General features: G+C 42.9%; 1 protein-coding gene across 2 annotated transcripts in view; it reads right to left on the bottom strand.

Moving 5' to 3' along the window:
* The window catches only part of RAB31 (RAB31, member RAS oncogene family), a 107,201-nt gene that overhangs the window by 48,372 nt on the left and 35,031 nt on the right, over positions 1–23,798 (bottom strand). For both annotated transcript variants that reach the window (XR_010021471.1, XM_063076539.1), the window contains exons 2-3: positions 12,538–12,617; positions 4,779–4,860 (exon numbers count right to left, since the gene is read on the bottom strand). Coding sequence is in view for 1 of the 2 variants with exons in the window: in XM_063076539.1 (XP_062932609.1) it covers positions 4,779–4,860; positions 12,538–12,617 (162 nt within the window). In the remaining variant the exon portion in view is untranslated. The remainder of the gene's footprint in view (positions 1–4,778; positions 4,861–12,537; positions 12,618–23,798) is intronic.

Here is a 23,798-nt window from a genome sequence, read left to right as displayed (position 1 = left end):
AACAAAGTTCTGATCTATGCTACGACATGGCTAAACCTGATGACAATTGCTCAGTGGCAGAAGCCAGTCACAAAAAACCACAGGTTGTATGATTTTATTTATATGAAATGTGCAGACTAGGCAAAGCTAGAGACAGAAAGTAGCCTAGGGCTAGGGGACTTGGGGGAACTTGGGAGTGACTGCTAATGTGGACAGGGTTTCTTTCTGGGGTGATACAGATGTGCTAAGTTGATTATGGTGATGGGTGCACAATTCTGAATACATCAGAACCCCGTGAACTGTATACGTTAAGTGAGTGAATTGTACGGCATGTGAATTAGATCTCAATAAAGCTGTCTTTTAAAAAAGCTAAGAGGTTGGTAATACTCCACCAGCAGTCAACACAGAAACAAATGTGGACAAAAGCGTTTTCAGTTCACGTGATTTCTAACCACTAAAACTCCAGGATGGATTATCCTGAAAAGACAAAAGCACGGCCCAGTTGCTTCCAAGGCAAACCAGAGAACGAGGAGAAAAAGCTCAAAAACGGGAGCTTTGAGTGAGTCTAGAACAAGTGAAGAGGGAGGCAGGGGACGTGTTCCCTGCGGAGGAAGAAGTCAGCAGAGAATTCCACAGACACGGCTGCCCTGTGCTGGCTTCTTTCTATGAACCATTTCCCAGCATGGGGAATGATCCATCTCAGATGAGAGGAAGTAATAAATACATTTTAAAAGCAATGGAAAGTCAAACATTATATCTGCAGTTTCAGGTTAACAGGACATTTGTGTTGGATGGAACTCCATGGACTGTGTAAAAGTAAAGCTCAGTGGGAAAAGATTGAAGGGACAGGTCTGAAGAAAGTTTCAGGGTGGAAGAAGCTGAAACCCTCCAAGGTACACAGCAAGAGAACCCAACAGAGGCCTCGGGCAGATTCAGTTATCAGCACCAATCCTTCGCTTCTCCATCCATCCATGCCTTATTTACGCCAAAGTGACTTCTCAGTTCCTCTCACTAGAGGCCACCAAAGTGTCTTTCTCCATCTCTTGACTTTGGGCTCTGCCACGTGCCTGCCTTGGTCAGTGGAACACAGGCAGAAGTGACTCACGCTCACTGTCCCCTTTACAGGCCTGGCATCCCTCCCTGGCCCCTGCCCCTCTGCACTGCCTGAGCAGAGCCCCCGAGGCCACTGCCTCTCCAGCCCACAGTGAACAGACAGCCCCTCAGCCAGCATTCCCCACTGTTTTTGCAACTTTTCTGTAAGTATAAGATTCATGTGCTAATCTTCAGGATTAATAATATTATTCTGTACTCTGAAGTCTTGTTTATGTAAGACTGTACTTAGAAATCTACACTAGCTCAGGGTTATACAGGATAAAATTAGTCTCCTCAGTCCGTATAGTGTTATTCAATTTGTTCTTACTTAGCATTTCTTTCATTTTCAATGTTTTATTAAAATTTTTTAAATATCAAAAAATATGTGGAATCTAAAAAAAAAAAAAGTGGTTCTTATAGAAGTAAGAATAGAATGATTACCAGAGGCCAGGGGGGGCAGGGGTGGAGGTGGGGTGCCCATGATACATGGTTGAATGAAAAAAGCAAAATTCAGGCAGCATGCCAAGAATGAACACTCTCTTATACAAAGAAGGAAAGGAAGAGGAGGATCCTTTTACACTGCCAGTGCTCAGAGGGAAAAATAATTTTTCAAGAGTATGAATTTGTGCCACAAATGTAAGACAGAATGAGTACAGGACAGTAAGTAGGAATGGAATGCTGTGTATGCTAGGCAGAACGTGGCACAATCATTCCACAAATGAACAAAAACTGAGTTATTAACACAGGCTGGGCACTGAGCTTAGCACTATCCCCCACTGAGGACACAGAAATCTGTGTCTATATTGTCAACTCATAAACCTAAAGAGATGGTTTAAAATTATGAAAACTAGGAGAATAGCAGATTTCTACAAAGATAAGGGGGGATAATAAAACTCACTGGACTCTGACAATTAATGAGAAAGAATAAATAGCAATAGTCACAAGCAACAGCAGGGAATTTATTTTTAGCTCAAACATTAGGCAACGTCATTACAGGCACAATTAAAGGCAGCAACAAGCTTCCAAAACAACTGAAAAATTGCCATCACTGGAGAGATGTGAGACTGCACCAAGGGACACCAGACAAGGACAGCCTGAGAATAACTAAATCAGGCTTTCAAGGGTTAGAGGGATCAGATGACCATGAAGGCCACACAGGTTTCATTCACATACTCGCTACAAATCTAGATTCTGAAAATGTTCACCTGAAATTTTTATCCAAAACTAAATTCTTCTTCCCTGAGATATAAAGGAAGAATATCACTACTATAGTATCATGTCTTGCAGATTTAATACTTGTGCTTTTAAAAATTATGGATATATCAATACGGTCACAGATGTCTACAACCTCTAACAGTAAAATTTTAGGAAAAGCATTACAATAATTAGAAATACAGTTATCTGAAAATTTCCCATTGCTTTTTTTCTTTGAGATGGTAAATGAGCCAAATTATAGACTACAATAGTCATTTCAGCAGAGTACAAAATTTTATAAAAACAATCAACCCCTTGAATATTATAATAGGTAAAATAAATGTCAAATGCTCTTTTAGATCACCCAGAAATCTCTACTTATCAACACTGTATTATCAAATGAAAAGAGCAGGTTCATGATCCCATTGATATAAAATTATCAATGCACATAGAGAGATATCTGAATAATCATCATCTAATATCAATAGTGGAAATATCTGGGTGGTGAGAGTATGGATAATTTTACTTTCAACCATATGGCTTTTATATGACTTTTCTATCAAAACAAAACTATAAAGCTCAGGACCCAGACTGCTGGATTCAAATTTCAGCTTTACGCTTACTGGCTGTGTGATTGTGAACAAGTTACTTAACTTTTCTGTACCTTGATGACCTCATGTGTAAATAGGGATACAAAGTCACTACCTCGCAGTGCTTTTGAGAGGGCTAAATGCGTTAGCATACGTAAGGCAGAACAGTGCACGGAACACAGAACGTCATCAGGAAACAGCCAGTAGTAGAAGTAGTAATACTGCTAATACCAAGCCAGCTATTTGCAAAACTGACTTATGCTCATTAAAAGCAGCTACAAAAGTGACTATTTCATGGCATGGTAAAAAGTGGAACAAGAAAACCTCTGCTTAAGTTTAAATAACAATAAAAAAAAAAAAAAGAAAAACTAGCAGATCAACTACAAGGAACACATACGTATGTAAAGAAGTGAGACCCCTAAGCAGACATTTTTCGTCAAATCTGTCACCTCATTTTGGAAATCAGCAGGCACAGCTGACTAACTGAGTTAAAGAGGTGCCCCAGGCAATTGCTTTGTGTGTGCAAAAGTCTGTGCTCTCAATTAAGCAGCAAAATAGAAGACACTCTAATGAGGTTACCATTTGTAGGCCAGAAGATTCATCCCAATTAAAAAAAAAAAAAATCTTTGAAATGTCTTATCTACAAATGCTGAAACTTTAGTTTTAAAAAGGGACTTACATAAAATGAAAATTATATAAACTAACACTTGATTAGTTAAGAGCAGATAATGAAAATTATGAATTATCCCAAGCCCTGGATTCTTCCTTTTAGAGAGAGAGAGAGACAATAAACAGAATAAGTGAACTGAACAGTATATTAGAAGATGTTAAGAGCTAGGGAGAAGAATAAAGTAGAAAGTGCATGGAGATGGGTGGAAAGGAAGTGTTGACACATTAAACAGGGTAGGTGGAGAAGGTGACATTTCAGTTTGGATCAGGCAAGAGAAAGTTCAACCAATTTTACCCCATAATTATCAACTCTGATAAAAGTTTTGATCACGCTGAAAGCTCTTGATTAAGACAAGGTATTGGTTATCTCTGTGTTTTATTTATTCTGGCTGCCCTTGGACTTTGATCATATGTACTCTGGTTATTACACAAATCACCCTGTTATAGTCACAGTAGTGTTGGTATTCATTATTTCCCTTTTTTTAAATCTAAAGGCATGAGCTTCTTAAATATATAATCTTCTCCATAAATATCTTCAGTAAATAAAGACAATTAAGAATAAGAGAGAAGTCATCTGTTGTTTCCGGTAACCCAGCATCCATTCTCCCATTTTTCAGTAAGAGATCCCAGATTTTTGTTGGGGAACTAAGCCCACCTCACCTCCAGCCAGAGTGGTTCATGTGGGGCTGATATCAGCCCCTACCTCTAGGGGCAAGTGTATTTCCTTGCCCTACCAGTAGGGGCACCAAATCCCCCTGAACATGGTACAGCATTATTCAGAGTTAGCACATGACCCAGAGCAGGCCAATGAGAACCCTACACTCACTGCCCGGCAGGCAAGTTCCAACACACGGGAAAGCTGCTCCCCTTCTTGGGGTTGCTAGATGGCAGCATGTAGGTGTGGAGTTGCTTATGGGGCCACCCTTGCCACCCCTGGGGAAGCGGGGGAGGGAGGTTTGCCTAAAAAGGAAGCCAATGGAGTGGTACAGCCTACAACTGCACTAATTGGAAAGAAATAGAAATAGATGAGACGGGCACCTCTGACGATGCACTTGGGAGACTTGAACTCAGCCCTGCCTCACCTTAAGTACCCCACGAGACTTTCCACATAGCTGAAGAGTGAATTTCCTTTTTGCTTAAGTCATTTCAAACTGGGTTTGTTACTTGCAACCAAGAGTCTTGCCTAATACAAAGAAAACCTCAGAAACTGATCTCCGTATTTTCTCAAGAAAGCCAAGAACAGCATGTACTCACCCGTTCCTGACCAGCAGTGTCCCAGATGAGGAACTTGTGAAGTTCATTTCCACAAGGCACAGTTTTGGTCATAAAAGACGCCCTGAAAAAGGAAGAAAGCAGACACTGCACATTACTAGTCACTCCCTGCAAGTTTCACAGACTCATGTGTCAAGTTAACGCTGTGCCTCGGCAGTACTCAAGAGCTCCTGTCCTCAGCTGCTAACAGGAAAGATGGGCCGTTTCAATCATGCCACCCAAAGGAAAATCCACACGGCGTTCTGCGTTTTCTGTTAGTCCAACTGGAGATTCAAAAATGAAAAAAAAACCCAGAGAAGTCATTCAGAAGACTGTTTCCAAAAACAGTTAGCTTCAATTGTACTAAACATTCCCCAGATCTCAGGAAAGAATGTAAACTTAGATATTAAAAACTTATTATTACAACAGTTAAATGAAAAGGGCAGCATGGCTTTGGTCTTGCAATGGCACAAAAAGAAGACTGCCTTACATATTTACCTGTGTTGATATGAATTCAACACTGACAGCAACTAATGGAATACTCTGAGTCCCAACCTGGCTGCATAAATGCAGGGATAAAGACTAGTAACTTAACAAGCATTTGTTTTCTCTATAAAAAGGAAGGATTCGGGCCGGTCCTGTGGTGCACTCGGGAGAGTGCAGCGGCGCTCCCGCTGCAGGTTCGGATCCTATGTAGGGATGGCCGGTGTGCTCACTGGCTGAGCGCAGTGCGGGCGACACCAAGCCAAGGGTTGCGATCCCCTTACCGGTCACAAAAAGACAAAAAGTAAATAAATAAATAAATAAAAGGAAGGATTCAAAGTCTCAGTAGATCGTAAACATGTGCTGTTTTCTTTTTTGCATATTTCCTCTTAATAAGCTTTTTCTCTGTGCTCATGAAAGTTGTAAAAATCCAACACAAGGAATGTTTAATAGCCTTGTTTAATGTTTGAATGTTTAATAGCATAATACCTTCCTTAAGGTAAAGTGTCCCATTCGTTAAAAAATACCAAGCATCCCGGGTAGTGGGACAAGCTGATGTAAGAAGCCTCCTGAAGTGGTGGAAGAAGAGGGCACACATCAACCCACGCGGGGTTCTGGCCCGAAATGTTTAATCTGCACTTAATCATGAGGAAACAACCAGGCAAACATAGGATGCGGAACATTCTACAGGACAGCTGGCCTGAATGCTTCAATGTCACGAAAAGCAAACAAAACAAATGGCAGGGAGATTTTTCTAGAATCTAGACTGAGAGGAAAGAGAGAAAATAACCAAATGAAATAAACATATGAGCCTTGACTGTATCCTGGATTAGGGGGAAGTTTTGAAAGACATTTTAAGGACAATTGGAGAAATTTAAATTTGGATTACATGAGAGCTATCAGTGAATCAAATTAATTTTCTAGGTACAATAATGGTGTTCTCCTTATGTTCTTATTCTCAGGAGATGCACGCTGGGGTTTTAGGGGTGAAGAGTCAGGCTGCCTTCACCTTACTTTCCTGTGGCCCAGCCTGGCCCTCCCAGTCCAGCTCAGAGTCCAGCCCTGCCCCACGCAGCACTCATCGCAGCAACCTTCCTTGACTTCTAATTCTCCCGAGAAGCAAACTATAAAAGTCCCAAGTAGAAAAGCAGTAGAATTGCCCCTGCAATTCCTGCCCTACCCCAATGACATACATACACACACCAAAGTTAGTAGTTAGAAAATTCTAATTATCCACTGACAATTGCACTGAGTGGTGGTCATGCTAAGTATTTTTGTAAGTGCTGTGATCCAATACTATCAAAACCATATCTATGCCTTTATTTCTTTAAAAGTGCTTAAAATATATATCCCAAACTACTGACTAGAGCAAATATATTCCAAAAATGGAAGTATCTTTATTACTTTTCCCATTATGGAAGCAATATATGTACTTCACAAAAAAAGAAATTTGAAAACTGAAAATAAAGAAGGAAATAAAAATCAACCGTCATTGTACCACTTAGCCACAGTCACTGCAAGTAAGTTGGTATATGTCTTTCCCAGTTTTTTCAATACAACTTTTACCTTGAAAATGGATCATACTCTACATAAATTTGTTTTTTCTTCCCTTTATATATCATGGATAACTTTGTATTTCTATGAGTACAGGTCAATATCATTATCTAAAATGACAATATTATACACCATGTTATGAATTTATTCTATACCCCACTGATGGTCATTTTGGTTACCTATTTCTCACTATTACGACAAAGATTCAATGACTATCCTTGTACCTTTATCTTGGTGTCCTTGTACAATGATTTCCTTAGACTTAATTCTTAAAAGCTGCATATGCCAGACTTAGGCTGCACCAACCTACATGCCCACAGCAGTGTATAAGATGACCTTTTCCCCAACCATTATTAATCTTTCAAATCTTTTCCAATATGATAAGTAGAAAATGATATCTCACTCCTGTTTTTATTGTGCTTATTAGAAGTTTAACCATCACTTTAATGTTTATTGTTCACTTGTATTTTTCTGTTGTAAATCTCTAGTTCATGACCTTTGCTCACTTTTCAACCAGGGTGTCCGTCCTTTTCTTATTCATTTTTTGAGTATTTTATGCTAACCTTCTGTGATAATATATTTTAAATGATATTCTTCTAGTTCAACATTTGCCCTTTAACTTTGAGGATGGAACTTTTTTCATAAAGGCATTTGAAAATTTTATGTAGACAACTATATCAATATTTTGTTTTTGTGTATTTATTTTGTTTTTACTTTGATGGAATACAGACTGTCAATCATTCTTCAATATATTCTAGGCACTGGGATAATTAATACATCAACTCTGCCCTTAAAAAGTTCTCCTCAGGCTTAGAAAATAAAGTTCATGTCTTTAAATTATTAGAATGAGAGACTTTTAGAGCTGGAAAAAATATAAAGTATCCAGTCCAACCCTTTCGCTGTACAGATAAGGGCGAAAAAACTCCCAATCCCAAAAGACTGCCTTCTCTCCAGTCAAAGAAGAGTCTAATGGCACAGTCAGGAATAGAATCCAGAGGCCACCCCCCCCCCCACCAGTCTGAATCGAGTGAGCACTTAGCCCCTCAGTTTCCTCATCTGTGAAACAGGCCAACACTGACTCTGCATGGTAGAGAGGGTTGTTGTTGCAGGGACAGGTAAGGAAATGGACACCTGAACATTCCCCCTGGAAGCACAGTGAGCTGGGAGGGACAGCCTTAGTAATCCATGTGTATCTCACACACATGCACGCACCTGTGTTCCTGAGGTGACCAGAACTAACTCTTTTGCTGCTGAAACAATGGTATTTTAAACCTATGGCCTTTTGCCAATGACAGGGTGAGTCCAGTGGGAAGAACGACCGTGGACTTTGGGAGTGGACTCACTTGGTTTGAGTCCTGAGCTTGCTTCTCACGGCTATATGCATCTAAACAAGTCACCCACCCGCTCTGACTCTTGGGGAGGCCAGCAGGGTTACTGTGAAGAAGACACGTGGGCCCGGGATGTGAACTGAAATGTCTATGGGACCAGATAAGACATATAAATGAGCGAAGTGGGTCAGGTGTGAAGGTAATACTGATAAAATACAGTCATGTGCCGCATAACGACGTTTCAGTCAACGACGAACCACTGTATGATGGTGGTCCCTTAAGATTACAGTGGAGCTGAGAAATTCCTACGGCCCAGAGGCCACAGTGAGGTCATTGCGCAACGTTTGTGGTGATGCTGGTGTAAACGAGCCACTGCAAAAGACGTTGAGGAGGAGTGCCTAGCTAACCCACCAGTGACCCTCCCAAAGCAGCTCAGACCTTTAATGTAGAAAGCCAAGCATCTGACAGATGAGGACTGACCCCAAGTTCTTGCACTTGGAAATGATGCCCACCCATCCCCATAGGAAAATCATAATTAGTTACTACCACTCACTGAGTGTTTGCTGAGTGCCAGGCACAGCCCCTACCTGTAATTTAATTTTCATAACTTTGCGGGGGTGGTATTATTCTAATCTCCATTTAACAGACGAGGAAAGTGTGGGGCACAGAGAGACTTAGTAACATAATGGAGGACCCACCCTCATGTAACTAGTGGCTGGAGTAGACAACAGGAAAATTCATTGCTGTTCCCTTTCATAACACACTTTTGCACAACCACAAAGTCACCTAAGGAGGCATTTCTCAGAAAGCAACCCTGTCCTTAAGCAACGCATGACTGTAATAGTAACAAATAGTGGGAATGATGTGGAGAGGGTCCGCCCACCCACAGGGATTGGCTGTGGCTCAGCTCCCGCCAGTGACTGCCATGAAGGCACGGGCACCCAGTGCTCCAAACCCACTGATTCCTCACAAGAAGCCAGAAATGCAGTCTTATGATGTAATTTCCTGATGCTTCAGCATTGACTTAAAATTTTTAAAGCACTGTGTGACTTTGACAAATCTATACGCCAAATTCCCAGCCCACTGAATCTAACCAGCTTTGAGATAAGCACACAAGCTTTTTTTAAGTGTTCCATTTAAGCCATCTTGTAAGACATCTGTAAGTTTCCTTTAGAAAGTATTCCTGCTAGCTTTATTTTTCTGAAACTGGGGTTTGGAAACATTTTCTTAAAACTCCAGAGGACAAATTCTGAGCAAATTTTAAATTGGGAGATTAAACTATGTTAGGTAAAGACAATCCATAAGGTTGGAAGAGCTGAGCCTAACACCGTATCCAGAGGAAAAGCGAGGAATGAAGGTGAAGGCAGAACAGCACGCAGAAGAACGTCAGGAGGGAACTTTAAGGTATGACGAAATGCTTAAGTTTGAAGTTTAGAGGAGAAGAACAGGATTCAAAATCATACATTCAAATTTTTAAAAAATAATACCTAAAGCTGGTGAGTATACAGAAAAATAGAGATAATCTTTTGAAAAATAACTTGGCGATATCCATTCAGAGCCTTAAATATTTTCTTATTCTTGGACTAAATTATTCCATTGCTAAGAATTTAACTTAAAGAAATAATCAGAGGTACACACAAGTAACTCTGCCCAAGGACATACATCATAACATTGCATATAAAAGTCAAAATGTTTTTAAACAACCTACATGCCTTAAATAGAAAATACAGCCATTAAAAATCATGGTTTTTAAAGACTATTTAATGGCATGAAATTCAGAATATAAGGCTGAGTGAAGAAAAGATCTCTCACACACACATACAGGAAAAAGACTGGAAGAAAGTACACCAAATATTTACAGTAGTTACCTCTGAGGGATAGATTATGGGTAATTTTTATATTTTTCTTCATTTTTAATTGTTTATAATGAGTACATCATAGTCTTACAAGCAGAAAAAAATTATTTTTATCATGTTTTAAAGATTATGTGACATTATAAGAAAATGCTCAAAATATATTAGATAGAGAACACAGGATAAAAACTATATATACTAGGATTCTTATTTTTATAAATTCTGTGTTTTTTGGATTTTTCTAGAGTGAACATGAACTTCTATAATCAGAAAAATTAGACTTCAATCTTGGCTCTGTCACAGAAATGCACAGATAGCCATCAAAAAGAACAAGGAAAACCTACACAGACTAGGGATATGCACTGTGGCATGTTAGGTAGAGTGTGATACATTTTTGTTTTTAGACATTATCTATTTGTATACCTGCATATACATAGAAAATACTTAGAAGAAATATGTTAAACATGCACTTTGAACTCTAAATATAGGTTATATAAACTGAAGAATATGTGATTGGAGAGCTAGTGAAATCCTCTGACTTCACTTTTTGTTTTATATATTTCTGTATGGTCTGAATTTTTTCAAATGAACATTATAATTTAAAAAACTAAGACTTAATTTCTTAATTAATAGAGGCTATTTGGGGGTCAGTTTTAGGTTTACAGAAAAAGTGAAGGGAACAGAAAGTACAGAGAGTGTTCATATAATAAATTTTTAAAAATCCAAAACCACCAAAATGCATTTACTAGACAAAGCACCTGTCAATTGGGGTTGGTTGTCTCCAAAATGACTACCAAGAATCCATCCACGACAAGGTGGAGTTTATTCCCTTCCCTTGAATCCAGGCTGGCATATTGACTTGCTTTGACCAACAGACAGTGACCAAAATGATATACCTATTGCAGGTATAACAATGCTTATACTATGCTTAACGCTTACGCTTAACACTTTTATGTACTGACCATAATTTGTGATAAAAATACGAATTGACTTTTTATGTCTAAAAAAATCATTATAAAAGGAATACATATTTGTTTACAAAAATTTTTAACAAAAGTACATAAAGTAGAAGGTCAAAGTCCACAAACCATACTTCACAGTTACTCTTTCTTATGAGTTCTGCTTTTACTATCAAGAAACACAAAGTGAAAAAATAAGGAGAAAAAAAGTATATCCTAGAGAAGAGTGAAAAGAATTTCCCCTATAAAAATTGCACCTGTTATTCAAGTGCCGATCGATGTTGGGAGATGATTCACCATGGGTCTTTAGAATTGTACACACCTTGGGAGCAGAGGCACTGTTTTTCCAGGGTATTTGTATAGCAAGCAGCCGTGGAAGAGGGAGTTAAGGACAGACACGCTCACTGCCTGGTATACAAGATTTGGGTTCCCTAAGCTTGGGGTTCCTCTCCCGCAAAGCAACCCACTGTATGTGAGGTGTCATCTGCCTCTTCACGTCACCCTATGGGAAACTAGGGCTCAGGGAACCGATGCAAAATGCTAATGCTCTGGCTACTGCTAGTGCCTCTGTCTCTGACTCACTTGTCTCATGTCTTCTGCCAGCATCCGTGAAACCAGGGCAGGCTAACTTGTTAGCCTGCCGGTAGTGTAAAATCTCAGACTCTTCATAATTCTTGACACATATTTTCATAACCATGTTTCTTTAAGCCATTTTTTAACTATGAAATATGATGAATTTTTTCCCCTACACAAGTTCCAACCACTGGCCTATCAACCAAGTACTCTTCAGCCTCTACTTATTCTCTCTCTGTCATGAATTTTCTCCACTTATGACAGAGAACACCTTTCTCAAAAATCATCCTCAACAATCCTACAGGTTCCCCAAAATATACAAACACACTGTTTCCCTTCTAAGAGAAACAAAACCTTGCTCTCACAAAGAGCATGACATCTTCAGGGTGAAAAATAAATGAGGCCAAGTTATAAGAGCGTAAAAAGCAAGAACTTGCAAAACAGAACAGCAGAAGCACATTTGGCCTAAGAGTTGATAGCAACCGGGAGACAGCACACAAAAACACTGCTGCATTCCACCGTCAGTGGCTCAGAATTGAAGAATTCACTCCCATCCCTCCCCACACTTAAGAAGAGCGGAAATGCTGACATTAGATTAATCCAGAGAGGAAAATCAGTCTCCTCCATAGACTGTCCAGACAGCTCTGATGTGTGGCTGCACAGTATTTCCAGGGTTTACTAGTAAGCAAATTAAGGCAGACTCATCAGGGATTTGCCATGTATCATCTTCCACCTGGCAACAAAGCAGACCTGATCTGCAGAATAATGCTTTTGGAGCATTACTGTATCAGGAAATGGCCTTAGGCTGCAGGATGAGGAAGCCTGCCTAGGAAAAAAATTATTGCCAGGGACAGTAAGCCCAGACACACAGCCCGGAAGTCCTGAATTTCAGGACTTTGCAGTTGGGATGGATTCTTGTGGGCTGTGATGAACACTGTGGCACTGCCTGAGGCTGAGGCACAGAGTGACCTCCCCAAAGCCATGTGACGGGAAAGAACATACAGGTACTTACCCAATGGTAGGGCTGATGTTGTGGTCAAAGTGATCCTGGACAAATCGACACACGATGCTTGATTTCCCAACCCCAGTGTCCTGGAAAAGAATGAGACACAGCCGTGAAGACAATCAAGGTGCCATCCCTGACCTCACATAAACATATAATCAGAGGACATGAGTGATTATTTCTGGTTGATGGGATTGGGGGAAGAGGTGCGTGAATTTTTTCTTCTATTTCTCACCAGTATTTTCTATAATGAAATTGTATTGCAAAGAAAGGAAAGAAATATGGTAAAAATAAGTTTTAGAAACACATCCACATATACATAATAATTAACCTAGGACAAGCATGTTCACAATACTTGTATTTCCAGAAATTTGGAAATTTGGGGAGGGGTCTAGAAAAGAATAACACATCACATTGTTCTGGTAAAAACTGAATTGATTTTGGTCAAAACTCCAGCACTCACAAAACATGTAATTTACTTCTCTAAGTATCACCCTGTAAGACCTATGAATTCTAATTTCTACGTTTCTAAAATTTCCTCCTTAGACTCTGATGGTTGGATAATAACCTCCAGTTTTGCTTAATTATGTAAGGGTGTTGTCTTGGAGCTTTCTCTATTAAATAATTCTTTGAGGCTGATTAGGATAGGGGTCCAGTTACATATTGGAAATTGAATACACACGTTTTTATCCATTCCCTTCCACACCCCTGTAAGGGAGTTTAAGAAATAAAAGACACAAATTCACAAAGTCACAGAGAGACAACACCAGACAAGTGATACTAACAAAATCCAGGAGGAAGAGTGGTCCCTGAGAAAGAAACTGAAACCGAAGTGCCGGCAGAGAGGAAAGCCACTGAGAAGCAGTCAATCCAGGCTACAGAATCCCAGGAAATACTCAGAATTGGTGGACAAGGCTGAAAACAGAATCAGTTGAAAGGATGCACAGAAACGCACCCTTAGAGCCCCAGGCCATATAACCAGGTGACGGATCCTCCCACATTCCGGCAGGAAAGTTTACTCTCCTGGAAACCTGCATCAGACAGGAGATGCACTTGGGGACACTGGGCACAGCTAGGGAAGGCGCCAGGTGCCACTGACCCTGAGCTGCAGAAGTCCAGGCAGAAGCAGTGAGGGCTCCCCTCCAGGTGGGAGAAAACAGTCCTCCAGATCCTGATATTTGGGGTCCCCCAACTAAAGGCCATATGTGCACAGTCAACAAGCCCCTAGTGCAAAAAGAGTTTTGCATTTTAATCTTTTAAAAATAAACACTCAACCAAGAAATTCCAGACAGTTATGCTCACACAAAAAAAAAAAAAAGAAAGAAAGAAAGAAAAAGAAAAGAAAAGAAAAGCAGGATGCTGTGATGTTAGAAATTAAAATTTCAAAGGAGGAATTAGAAGATAAAGTCAGGAAATTGCCCAGAAAGTAGAACAAAGCAAAGCAACTGCCCTCAGTTGCTAATAGCAGCTCTTCTGAGAGAGGTGACAAAGCAGGAAGATACAAGATTCCAAGACTTCACCAACACAGAGACATCACTGTCAATGTATTCTCATTTCAAAGGATCAGGGAGACATTATGAGATCTATAAACAAAGGGGAAACAAGACATTTAGCGAGGGAAGGAAAAAATTGTGATATCGTTCTTATACTAAAGATGTAAATTTAAAAGCCAAAAGATCAAGGAGAAAACGTTGAAGTTCAGAGAAATGTGTTCTTCTTCATACATCGAAAGATGAAATGAGATTTGAAATGCCAACCAGCAACCTGAGTTACTTCTACTCCTTCTCGATCCTGTGACTGGGGACACACGGGGGAAAGAAGGAACGTGGCTGTGCTACTCATCAGAAACCCCTTCTCCAGAAGGCCTCGGCTCCCGGCGAGAGCCGCCGCACTGCGTCCAGCTCGGCGAAACCCAGCACCGAGGCTGTCCCCGGGCGCGTGGGTGCCAGTCGATGAGCAGAGGCCGAGGAGGTGAGGGCGAGTGGGAACGTCAGCGCCTAAGATCGCGACCGACGCCACTGCTACTTCTGAGCTGCGCCTCCCGTATGGTTCCGGCCGACCCTGAACCACAGCTCAGTTCTCTCCATCTCAGTTGTTTGGGAGCCCCCTGTGGGTGGGCAGATCCTTGCCATCCTTCAGTCCATGCCACCCCCGAGAAGCTGAAAACCGAGGAGCTACGGTGCCCCAGCCCGGCCTCGAAGGCCAGGAAAAGGCCCCTTCCCGCAGCTGTCCTGGAGGGCGAGCAGCGGGGCGGGGACCTCTCCCCACCGTGAGCACGCTCGTTCCTGGCTTTCTTCCCTGCAGTTTCTCATTCATTCATTCGTTCGTTCGTTCGTTCCTCACCAGCCCACCAGGCGCTCATCCAGCCCTCCCTGGCCTCCAGGAGTCCCAGGGCCGCGCTGGGTGCGGCGGGGGGGGGGGGAGGGGGGCCGCCGGGAGCTCAGCACACCCCTCGCCTCCCAAGCTCTGGTCCTCTGTCGCCTCCCTTGGCCCCCTTTCGGCTGATACCCGGGCTCCCCCTGCTTCCGAGCCGAGAAGCCGCTCCTCTGAGCCGCCTGGAGGTCCTGGCGCCCCGGCCCGTCGGGCTCGCGTGCAGGGCGCCCGCTCTCGGGGCTCCTCGACTCCGCGTCTTCCGGTGCCGACGCTGCCCCGGGAGCGCCGCTTGGGCGCCCCTCGCTTCACTCCACCCGAGGGCTCTGCTCCAAACGCCCGGCCCAAGTCCCGAAGCAGCGCAACAGATCCTGCACGGCCACCCCCAAACGCCCCTGAAGGTGACAATACAACGGTTGCACGCTACGCATCATCTCCCACCAGCGGCTCGAGCCAAAACGCCAGCCTTCGCTTTCCTCAACAGGGACAGCACAGGCCGCGCAGACCCACGGAGCCGCTCGTCTTCCAGTCAAGTGCGCTCGGGTCCCTTTTTCTTTCTTTCTTTCTTTTTTTTTTTTAACAATTTGACTCACAAGATTTCTCCCTTTTATAGATTTCATAGTTAAGAACAACAGGACAAAAGGACAGGCAACGTTTTAATCTGTCTCAGAAGAGAAAACGTCCTTACAAAGGATGCACGGTGCATCCTCTCTGGCCTGTGCTTCGCGACAGCGACAGCCGGGACCGCCCCGCTCGGACCTCGGGCCTCCGGCTCCCAGGACGGCTGCTGTTCCCCGGCTGGCCACAGGGGGCAGACCCCGCCCACGGATGGCCGCTCTGCCTCGGGCCCCAACCTCGTGGGACCGGAACCCACACACACGAGCACAACGCCGGGTGGGTGACAACCACCACACGTGAAAACACACAGGGGGGAAGCAGGCCAAGAGGATAAAGTCCGCTGGGGGAAGAAAGAGTCTGTTAAGAGACAGGACGATAGAGGACGGTCGTGGCTGATCCCATCTCTAAAGGCCACTTTATGTTTAGTTCACCAATGGCAATCCGTGTGTGTACATACTTTTCCACTTCATAAGATTCTGAGAATACCACAGGCCATCTTGTCCAATTCCCCAGTTTTGCGAAAGAGGAAACTGCGTGACTTCCTCAAGGTCACACAGCTGGTTGGTAGAGTCAGAACTCAAGTTTTCTGAGGCCCAGTCAAATCCTCTTAAGTCTCTTTACCAGGTCACATCAGCCTCCCTGCCAAATGTAAATGTCTTTAAAATAAGGTTTTTTTTAAAAAAAAGGTCCATTCCCAGAACTCACAGGGAGTACTTTTATTACTGCTTTCTAATTTCACCTGGCATAGCTCAAATTACTCCGTGACCTCAAGTGTTCTGAAGATACAGCTGCTGTAGTTTTGACAGTGATGAAAGGGGGACACACTATTGAGTTCTGGAAGGCATCAGAATAAACTAATTCTGATTCCACAAACCAGGAACAGAGCTGAGTAAAATTCTGCCTGTGGGACCGTCAGTGTTTCACTGTCTGCTCACCTGTACGGGTGATGCCGGGTATGTGCTGAACTCCCAGGGAAATGCATCCCTCCTCTGAGGTCCTCCCATAACACAATTCTCTGAGAACAACCACTTACTGTGAGATGACAGTCTCTGCTGTTTGAATGGTCACACTTATTAATCACATGTAAATCTATAATTATGAAATCGGAACCACAGACTTTCAGCTGCTGCCACATAAACCTCTGGGCACCACGAGTCTGTGAAAACAGAGACGAAGTACTTGATTCACTCCCGGACTACTTCAAGTTCCCTACCCTTAAGATAAAAGAATGGTAACTCCTAGACAAAGGTATCACTACCACCTCATGATCGCAAGCAGAACATTACCATCAATTCAGGACACATCATCTTATTGAAACTGAAAGGGCCTCAAAAATCTTTTCAACCCAGCTCTGCAGGGGATCACTAGGACTTCACTGAGGTGGGCACCGAGAAGAAATGGCTGTCCTCTCCAGTCACTCTACAGATGTTTTAGAAGTCTTTGCAGGTGGTAAGGTGTGTTAGGAAACTCATAAGGAATACACATTGTTGGTAACATTACAAATGAACGTGCCTCTTATGGAAAGGAAATTACAAACTATAACAAGACCCATAGGTTCAGGAATTCCATTCCTAAAAATGTAGTTAAAAGAAAAGAAAGAGCACAAAAAAAAAAAAAAAGTTGCAGTATTATCTACAAAAATTAGAAATGACCTAAATATTAACTATAAATTAATTACAGCATATACAGTAATCATTTAAACTTTGATTTCATTCCTATCAAAATGTTCAAGAGGCAGGGCCAGCCCGTGGCTCACTCGGGAGAGTGCGGTGCTGATAACACCAAGGCCACGGGTTCGGATCCCATATACGGATGGCCTGTTTGCTCACTGGCTGAGTGTGGTGCTGACAAAATCTTCAAGAGGCTGAATATGATTTGTCCATAATATACACAGTAGAAATGATCCTGAGCAATACGTCCCATTCGGGAGTGCCTGCCAATTCTGGCATCTCTCTCTCCGGTCTCAGAATCACAGGGCGAAGATTTTTGCATTTATTTGTTTGTTTTACTCAGTCACCCACTTAGTTAAGTGTTTAGACTTTAAGCCTTCCATACTTCTAAAAAGTCTTAGGTGTCTTAAGCACTGCTTCGGAGTGAGTGAAGGAATTTAGGAGGACCGTACGGGACAGCCACACTTTGTGGGTGGAGAGAAATGACATATAGAAAGACACAGGCATGGACGGTGTGACGGTTTGGCCTTTTCTGACCCCGAAGGTGAGGGAAGCCAAGAGCGCCACCGCAGGAACCGACCGAGGAGTGACGGTGCTGCCAACACGGCGACACCGCCCCCACCGGGCTGCAGGCGCAGGCGGCCTTGCGTGTACGAGGAGCACGGGCGGGGGAGTGTGCGGTGTCGCGGCAGCGCCACGCACGCCCTGCTGGTCCCACGTCGCGAGAAGATGAGGGAGAAACGTCTGGCTTGCGGCTGAAGAGATGAGGTCACGAGGGAAGCGTTTCCACAGCCTAGAGCTGTAGGACTCTAGGCCCACCGTCCTAACCCGGCCGGGTCCCAGCAGTGGCTGCTCGATGGCACCTCCCGCATTCCCAAGGCCTGAAAACAAAACAGGCCCAGGAAGCTCAGTCCAGGAAACACTGCTGTCTGCCCTTATAGGTTTCACTAGAAACCCACAGAAATGGGGCAGAATGCCATATTAACCCACAAAGCTCTGGCTAAGCGGGAGAGGATATACTTCCTCCACCAGCCAGCCCCCCACCCCGGGCTTGTTAATGAGCAATCAACAGAAAATGCCAATCACACATGCCCATAAGAATCTAAGGTCCGTAAGGTGATGTATTCTCTCAACCGGCTGCACTAAGGTCAAAACACTGAACCTCACTCCTAAAGCCACCAGTGAGCACCCTGGAGTTCACCAGTTCACCCATCACTCTGACTCTGTGTCTAGGCCTCCGCTTCCGTAAAAGAGAATTGAATCAGTTTGTACCTGGATACCAATCCAGGGCTTATCAAAATTATACATTTAATGGGCCTATTTGCTCTGAGCCCCAGTACCTTGATGGTGTAAAATAATTCCTATTCATCCCAAGTACTTTTTTTTACCAGAGATACTTCAGCACTGATGGAAAAAGGGCTCAACATTAATAAATCACAGTAACCACTATAAAAAAAAAAAAAAAGTGCCATAAAAGCAGAAAACATTATTAAACTCAAGTCCACAACATGCTTGTTTTATCGCCACACATTCTACAAGATTTCATTTGGTGATGATGGAGTAGATCTCACTCAAGCAGAGTAAATCTCAGCCTTCACACCATGTTCCAGGAAAAACTGAGCCAGCATTGCAAGGAAACCCCACTCTGGGCATCTTACTGTACTTAGGAAATCACATCACAGATCATTTGAGGAAAACACAATATCAGTAAAAAGCTTGAGCATTCCAGGAAACACTGCCATTCTTTCATTTATGGGTATTGTGAAATGTCAAAGGTGTATATTATAACAAATGTTTTAAAATCCATTTACGAAAGGGAACTAACAACATATATGATAAAAACAGAATTTGTTTCATATTCAAAAGGTGGGTTCTGCTCTGAGTCTGAGAGTCACTAGACTTTGTTTTCTCTGTCTACATTATGGGGAAAATATTGCTTACGGACCTCATTTTAAACATATAAACAGCATAAATGAATTTAAGTACTTAGATGAATGTTCCATGGATATTAATGAGTATAGCTTGGAAATGTCCACAATTCTCTACATGAAAAAATCTACAGCCAGCCCCCACACAGACAACAGGTGCCACGTTTGAGGTCAAAAATTGACCAAGAGAGATGAAAAAATCCTACTAGAGAATATGAAGAAATAAGCAGAAAAAGAGGGAGCATGAAGCCCACAAGACGATCAGGTGGCTCACAGGGGAACACATGCACACATGCTCACGTTCTTTATCTCACTTGGTCCTTACAACAGCACTTTCTCTAAAGGGGAGGGCCGATGGCATCATCCAGAATTCCCAGGTAAGAAACCGTGGTCTGGGAGTTTCCACGGACTGCTGTGGTAAACAGCAGAACCAAGACTCAGGGCTTTGCCTTCCCCACATCCAGCGACCGTCTCCCCAGAAGGCAGCCATACACAGATTCAACCACTGCCTGTGCAAAGAGTGGCATGCAAGGACAGGGATAGAAAGATTAAGTCCTGGTTCCTGCAGTGAGGACATTTACAAAGGAATCAAAGGCAGGGGTTGGAGTGACTGACGGAACTAATGGCACAGGCAATCCCCAATACATCAACTGTATTGCTGGTGGCTCTGTTCCAAAAGGGCATTTGTTAACTAATCATTTGAAACTCAAATATGCATTTTTCCATTGAAATAATGCTCTAAATAAAGAATGATTATTTCCCAAGTGTTTTAATCCATTTTGTGTTGCTATAACAGAATACCTGAGACGGGGTAATTTATAAAGAACAGAGGTTTATTTGGCTTATGATTCTGGGACAGTTGCATCTGGCACGGGCTTCAGGCTGCTTCTACTCATGGTGGAAAGTGGCTGGCAGCCGATGGGTACAAGCAGATCACATGGCGAGAGGAAGCAAAAGAGAGAGAGAGAGAGGAGGTGCCAGGGTCTTTTTAAGCACCGAGCTCTCGTGGGAACTAATAGAGCAAGAACTCAGTCACTACCCCGCCTCCCCCAGGGAGAGCATTAATCCATTCATGAGGGATCCACCCCCATGACTCAATCAGTTTCCAACACTGCCACATTGGGGGTCAAATTTCCACATGAGTTTTGGAGGGGACAACACATCTAAACTCCATGACCAAGCCTGCTGCTGAACTACAGAACTCTACAGTGGAACTTGATATCCGTTTATAACATTGTTTCCATAGGAAAACTTACTCTAATTTCAAACTGAGGATTTCAACCACTGTGAACACGACTCTCAGGCATTTAGTACAAGCAGAATGCCCCAGGTGAACAAAAGCCTAGTAAATTAGGACTCCAGTAACATTGCCAATAGTATAAATCTTTCATAGGAGCAGGGATAAGCAAAATGATAATAATGACAATGAGAAAAACTGACATTTACTGACCACATAAAAAGTTTCAGGCACCAAGCTAAAGCACTTTATATGGGAAAGTACTGGCTATGATCTTTTCAAGTATTGCATCTGCTCCATCAAATCTCTTCTATCTTTTTGGGATGCCAATTACACCTGTATTACACTTTTTCACTTTATCACACATACCTTAAATTCTTCTTTGTTTTCAGTCTCCCTGAGTTTCAGCTTAAGAGATTTTCTTTTGCTCTATCTTCCAGTTCTTCCTACAGATGTATCTAATATGATACAAACCCACTTATTAATTTCCTAATATCAATTCTATTTTTTCAGTTGTACATTTTCATTTTATTCATTTTACAGTTTTCAATTCCTTGCCAATTTTCAAATCTTGATTTTTATTTTCTTGAATATATTAAACATTCATATTTTAAAGTCCATGTCTGATAATTCCATTATTTAGAACATTATTTAGACTCTGTGGGTCTGTTTCTATGGTCTATTGAAAGGTTTTCAGCAAAGTTGCCTTCTCTCCTTGTATCTCTGGTCATGTTTGATTAAACCTCAGCAGCATCATTTTAAGGGATGAAATCAGAGCTACTTATCCAAAGACATGTGTCAAAGCTGGGATGCCACCCCAGATCTTCTCAGACTCTTAGAAGAATGTTTAAAAAGAACTCGTGGTCTTTGTTCTGGGATATCACCTATCCTAAAGAAACTGCCCCTAGTAAGAAAGTATTTTTAATATTAAAAAATACTGTCCCTTTCTACTATTTTTAAATGTATGTGCCTCTCCTTATTCCAGAGTTGGCAAATTCCCAAGTTCAGCAACCTTTCAGTCACGAGTGTCCTGGCTTCAATGGTGGGGTGGCTTCTCTACCCTGCTAATGGCACAGAACATCCTATCACTGAGTTCCCGGAAAGCCAGAGGCACTGACATTATCAGGAGTGCCAGAGGCTCCACCTCTCCCTGAGTCCAGCTCTTAAGGAAGATCTCATGGTCATTCTCTCTCCTCCTCCCTTACTTTTCAGATAAATTACAGAAGGAGGAAGACAACTTTTAAATGAGGAAGATGGGTAAGGTCCATAACTCCTTCACTTCTGTTTTTCTTATAATAGCCCCACTGCCTCTTGGCATCTTCAGAGAGCAGTTCGTCCCAATGTGCAAACTCTGTGCAGCTAAGCAGAAATTTCAGTTTACCTAACGGGTCTCTTATTAAAGTGTGACCTTAACTGTTACGTTAATTCTGTTAAGTGAAATAAGCCAGGCACAGAAAGAGAAATACTGCATGTCCTCAGTCAGAAGTGGGAGCTAAAAAACAAATAAGAAAGAAAGAAAAAGAAAAAACAATCACAATAATACGTTGAACTTTCAGAAGGAGGAACAGAACTGGTTACCAGAGGTGGGAAGAAAGGGGGAGGGTGTGGGGTGTTAGCAAGAAATTGGTTAATGGGCACAAAGAATATGTTTTGTAATGATGAACATGCTAATTATCCTGATTTGATCACACATTGTACACAGGTATTGATATTCAACTCTGTACCCCACCAATATGTTTAATCAATTATGTTTCAATAAAAAAATCTTTTTTACTTAAATTTTTTACTTAAATCACACTTCCTGCCAAAAGAACCAACTGTTCCTTTGCCACCTTTCTTTCTTCACAAGCAACACCAGTAAGAGTAGTGGTGTTTGTGTGGGCTGAGTGTGTGCGCGTGCACATGCATACGTGTGCGTGCGTGCATGTGTGCACATGTTTGTGTGTGTGTGTGTGTGTTCACTCATGTGCATACCTGCTTGCAAGCACGTGTGCTTCAGATTCCCTTTGCGGAATGTGCAGGAATGTCAGAGCGGGGAGCTAGAGCCTCTGGGTTAGGGCAGAAGATGAGAGGGCCTCTTTAAGGTCAATTCACTCCAGAGTGGGGTCCACAGACAGGGGAGGGGAGAGGAGAGGGTGGATGAGGCTTGGCGTGTGCTAGCCCCAGGCCCCTCCATCCACATTTTCACGCGGAGGTGCTGGCATCTCTGCCTCCTAGGGAGGGAAGCATCAAGCCCCAACTAAATGGAATTGCAACTCCCTCTGCCCCTCCAGGCTCCACAGTTGTGCTCACCTCATTGGTGTCACAGATAGACACGTAATAAATAAATGCACACAGAGGCTGGGAACACGCAGAGACAAAGCAGCAGGTGTTGGGCCTTAAAAACTAACGCCACCTTAAGTGACATCACAAGCCATTATGGGCCCACAGGGGCGTATTAACGTGGCAGCCTAAGACGGCACAGGGAGGAAGTAGGGTGGGAGTGTTGCAGGAACCTTGCCTTAGCCCTTATTGGCCAAATACGCGCTTCCGCGCTCGTGAACACTGCTGATTGCAATAGCTAGGCATTGAGACAGGATGCATGCTCTCGTAACCTTTAAGCTGATTGGAGGATGTAAAAACCTGCCTTCCCCATTTGCCTTTAAAAGCAAGTGCTTGTGTGATAATAAACGGAACTGCTCGACAGAACCCCCGCAGTATCTGAGTGTCCTTTAACGGGCTGGTTGCGGCCGGCGGCTGTGCCCACCTCTCTTCACGGCTCTCTTCCCCCGACTCCTTCCAAGGGGACCGGAGGGAAAGAGGAATCTGGGCAATTCGCTCGCCCACCAAGGGAGAGACTGATAATGAGGCTAAGGGCTGTTTGGGTCACCCGGCGGTGGACCCAACAAGCAGGGGGTCAGCAAGGGGAGAGAAGCTGGTGTGGACAGGAGTTCAACCAAGCAGCTCAAGGACAGCACGCTGCAAGAGAATTTGCAAGCAATTCTAGTGCTTTCACCATCCTCCTGGGGCCCAGCTGCATTCCTGCCTCTGGGTTCCATGGGACACCCTGTTTTGTTTTGTTAAGTAAACCTTGGGGCATGTTATGACCTCCTGATGCCCACTAGCAGCCAGGCAGCAGGTTGCCCCACATGCAGCTTGATCCCCAAGAGGAAACATCCCAGGGATTTTACAGATGAGCCCTGGTCACACCCCGTCACATTCGGCCCCTTAGTTTTGCCATTACACCATTAAACATACTGCTTTTTTTATGTGCACTAACTCAAGTTTCTGCTACAAGCATTATTTATTATGTGCAAACCATAACTTAATAATATACTGCTCTACCATGTGGTTAGAGAGCAATACACCGAAATCATGAAAAAAGTGGATATGCAGAGCACAGAAAAGATCCCTGTAGCCTGATATCAGGGTCTTGCCAACATCAAAGTCCATCTGCCTCTAGCCAAA

Source organism: Cynocephalus volans, chromosome 13 (assembly GCF_027409185.1).
Source record: "Cynocephalus volans isolate mCynVol1 chromosome 13, mCynVol1.pri, whole genome shotgun sequence".
NCBI classification, from domain to species: Eukaryota; Metazoa; Chordata; class Mammalia; order Dermoptera; family Cynocephalidae; genus Cynocephalus; species Cynocephalus volans.
The sequence above is the reverse complement of the archived record's forward strand: the minus strand, read 5'-3'. Positions and strand labels throughout refer to the sequence as shown.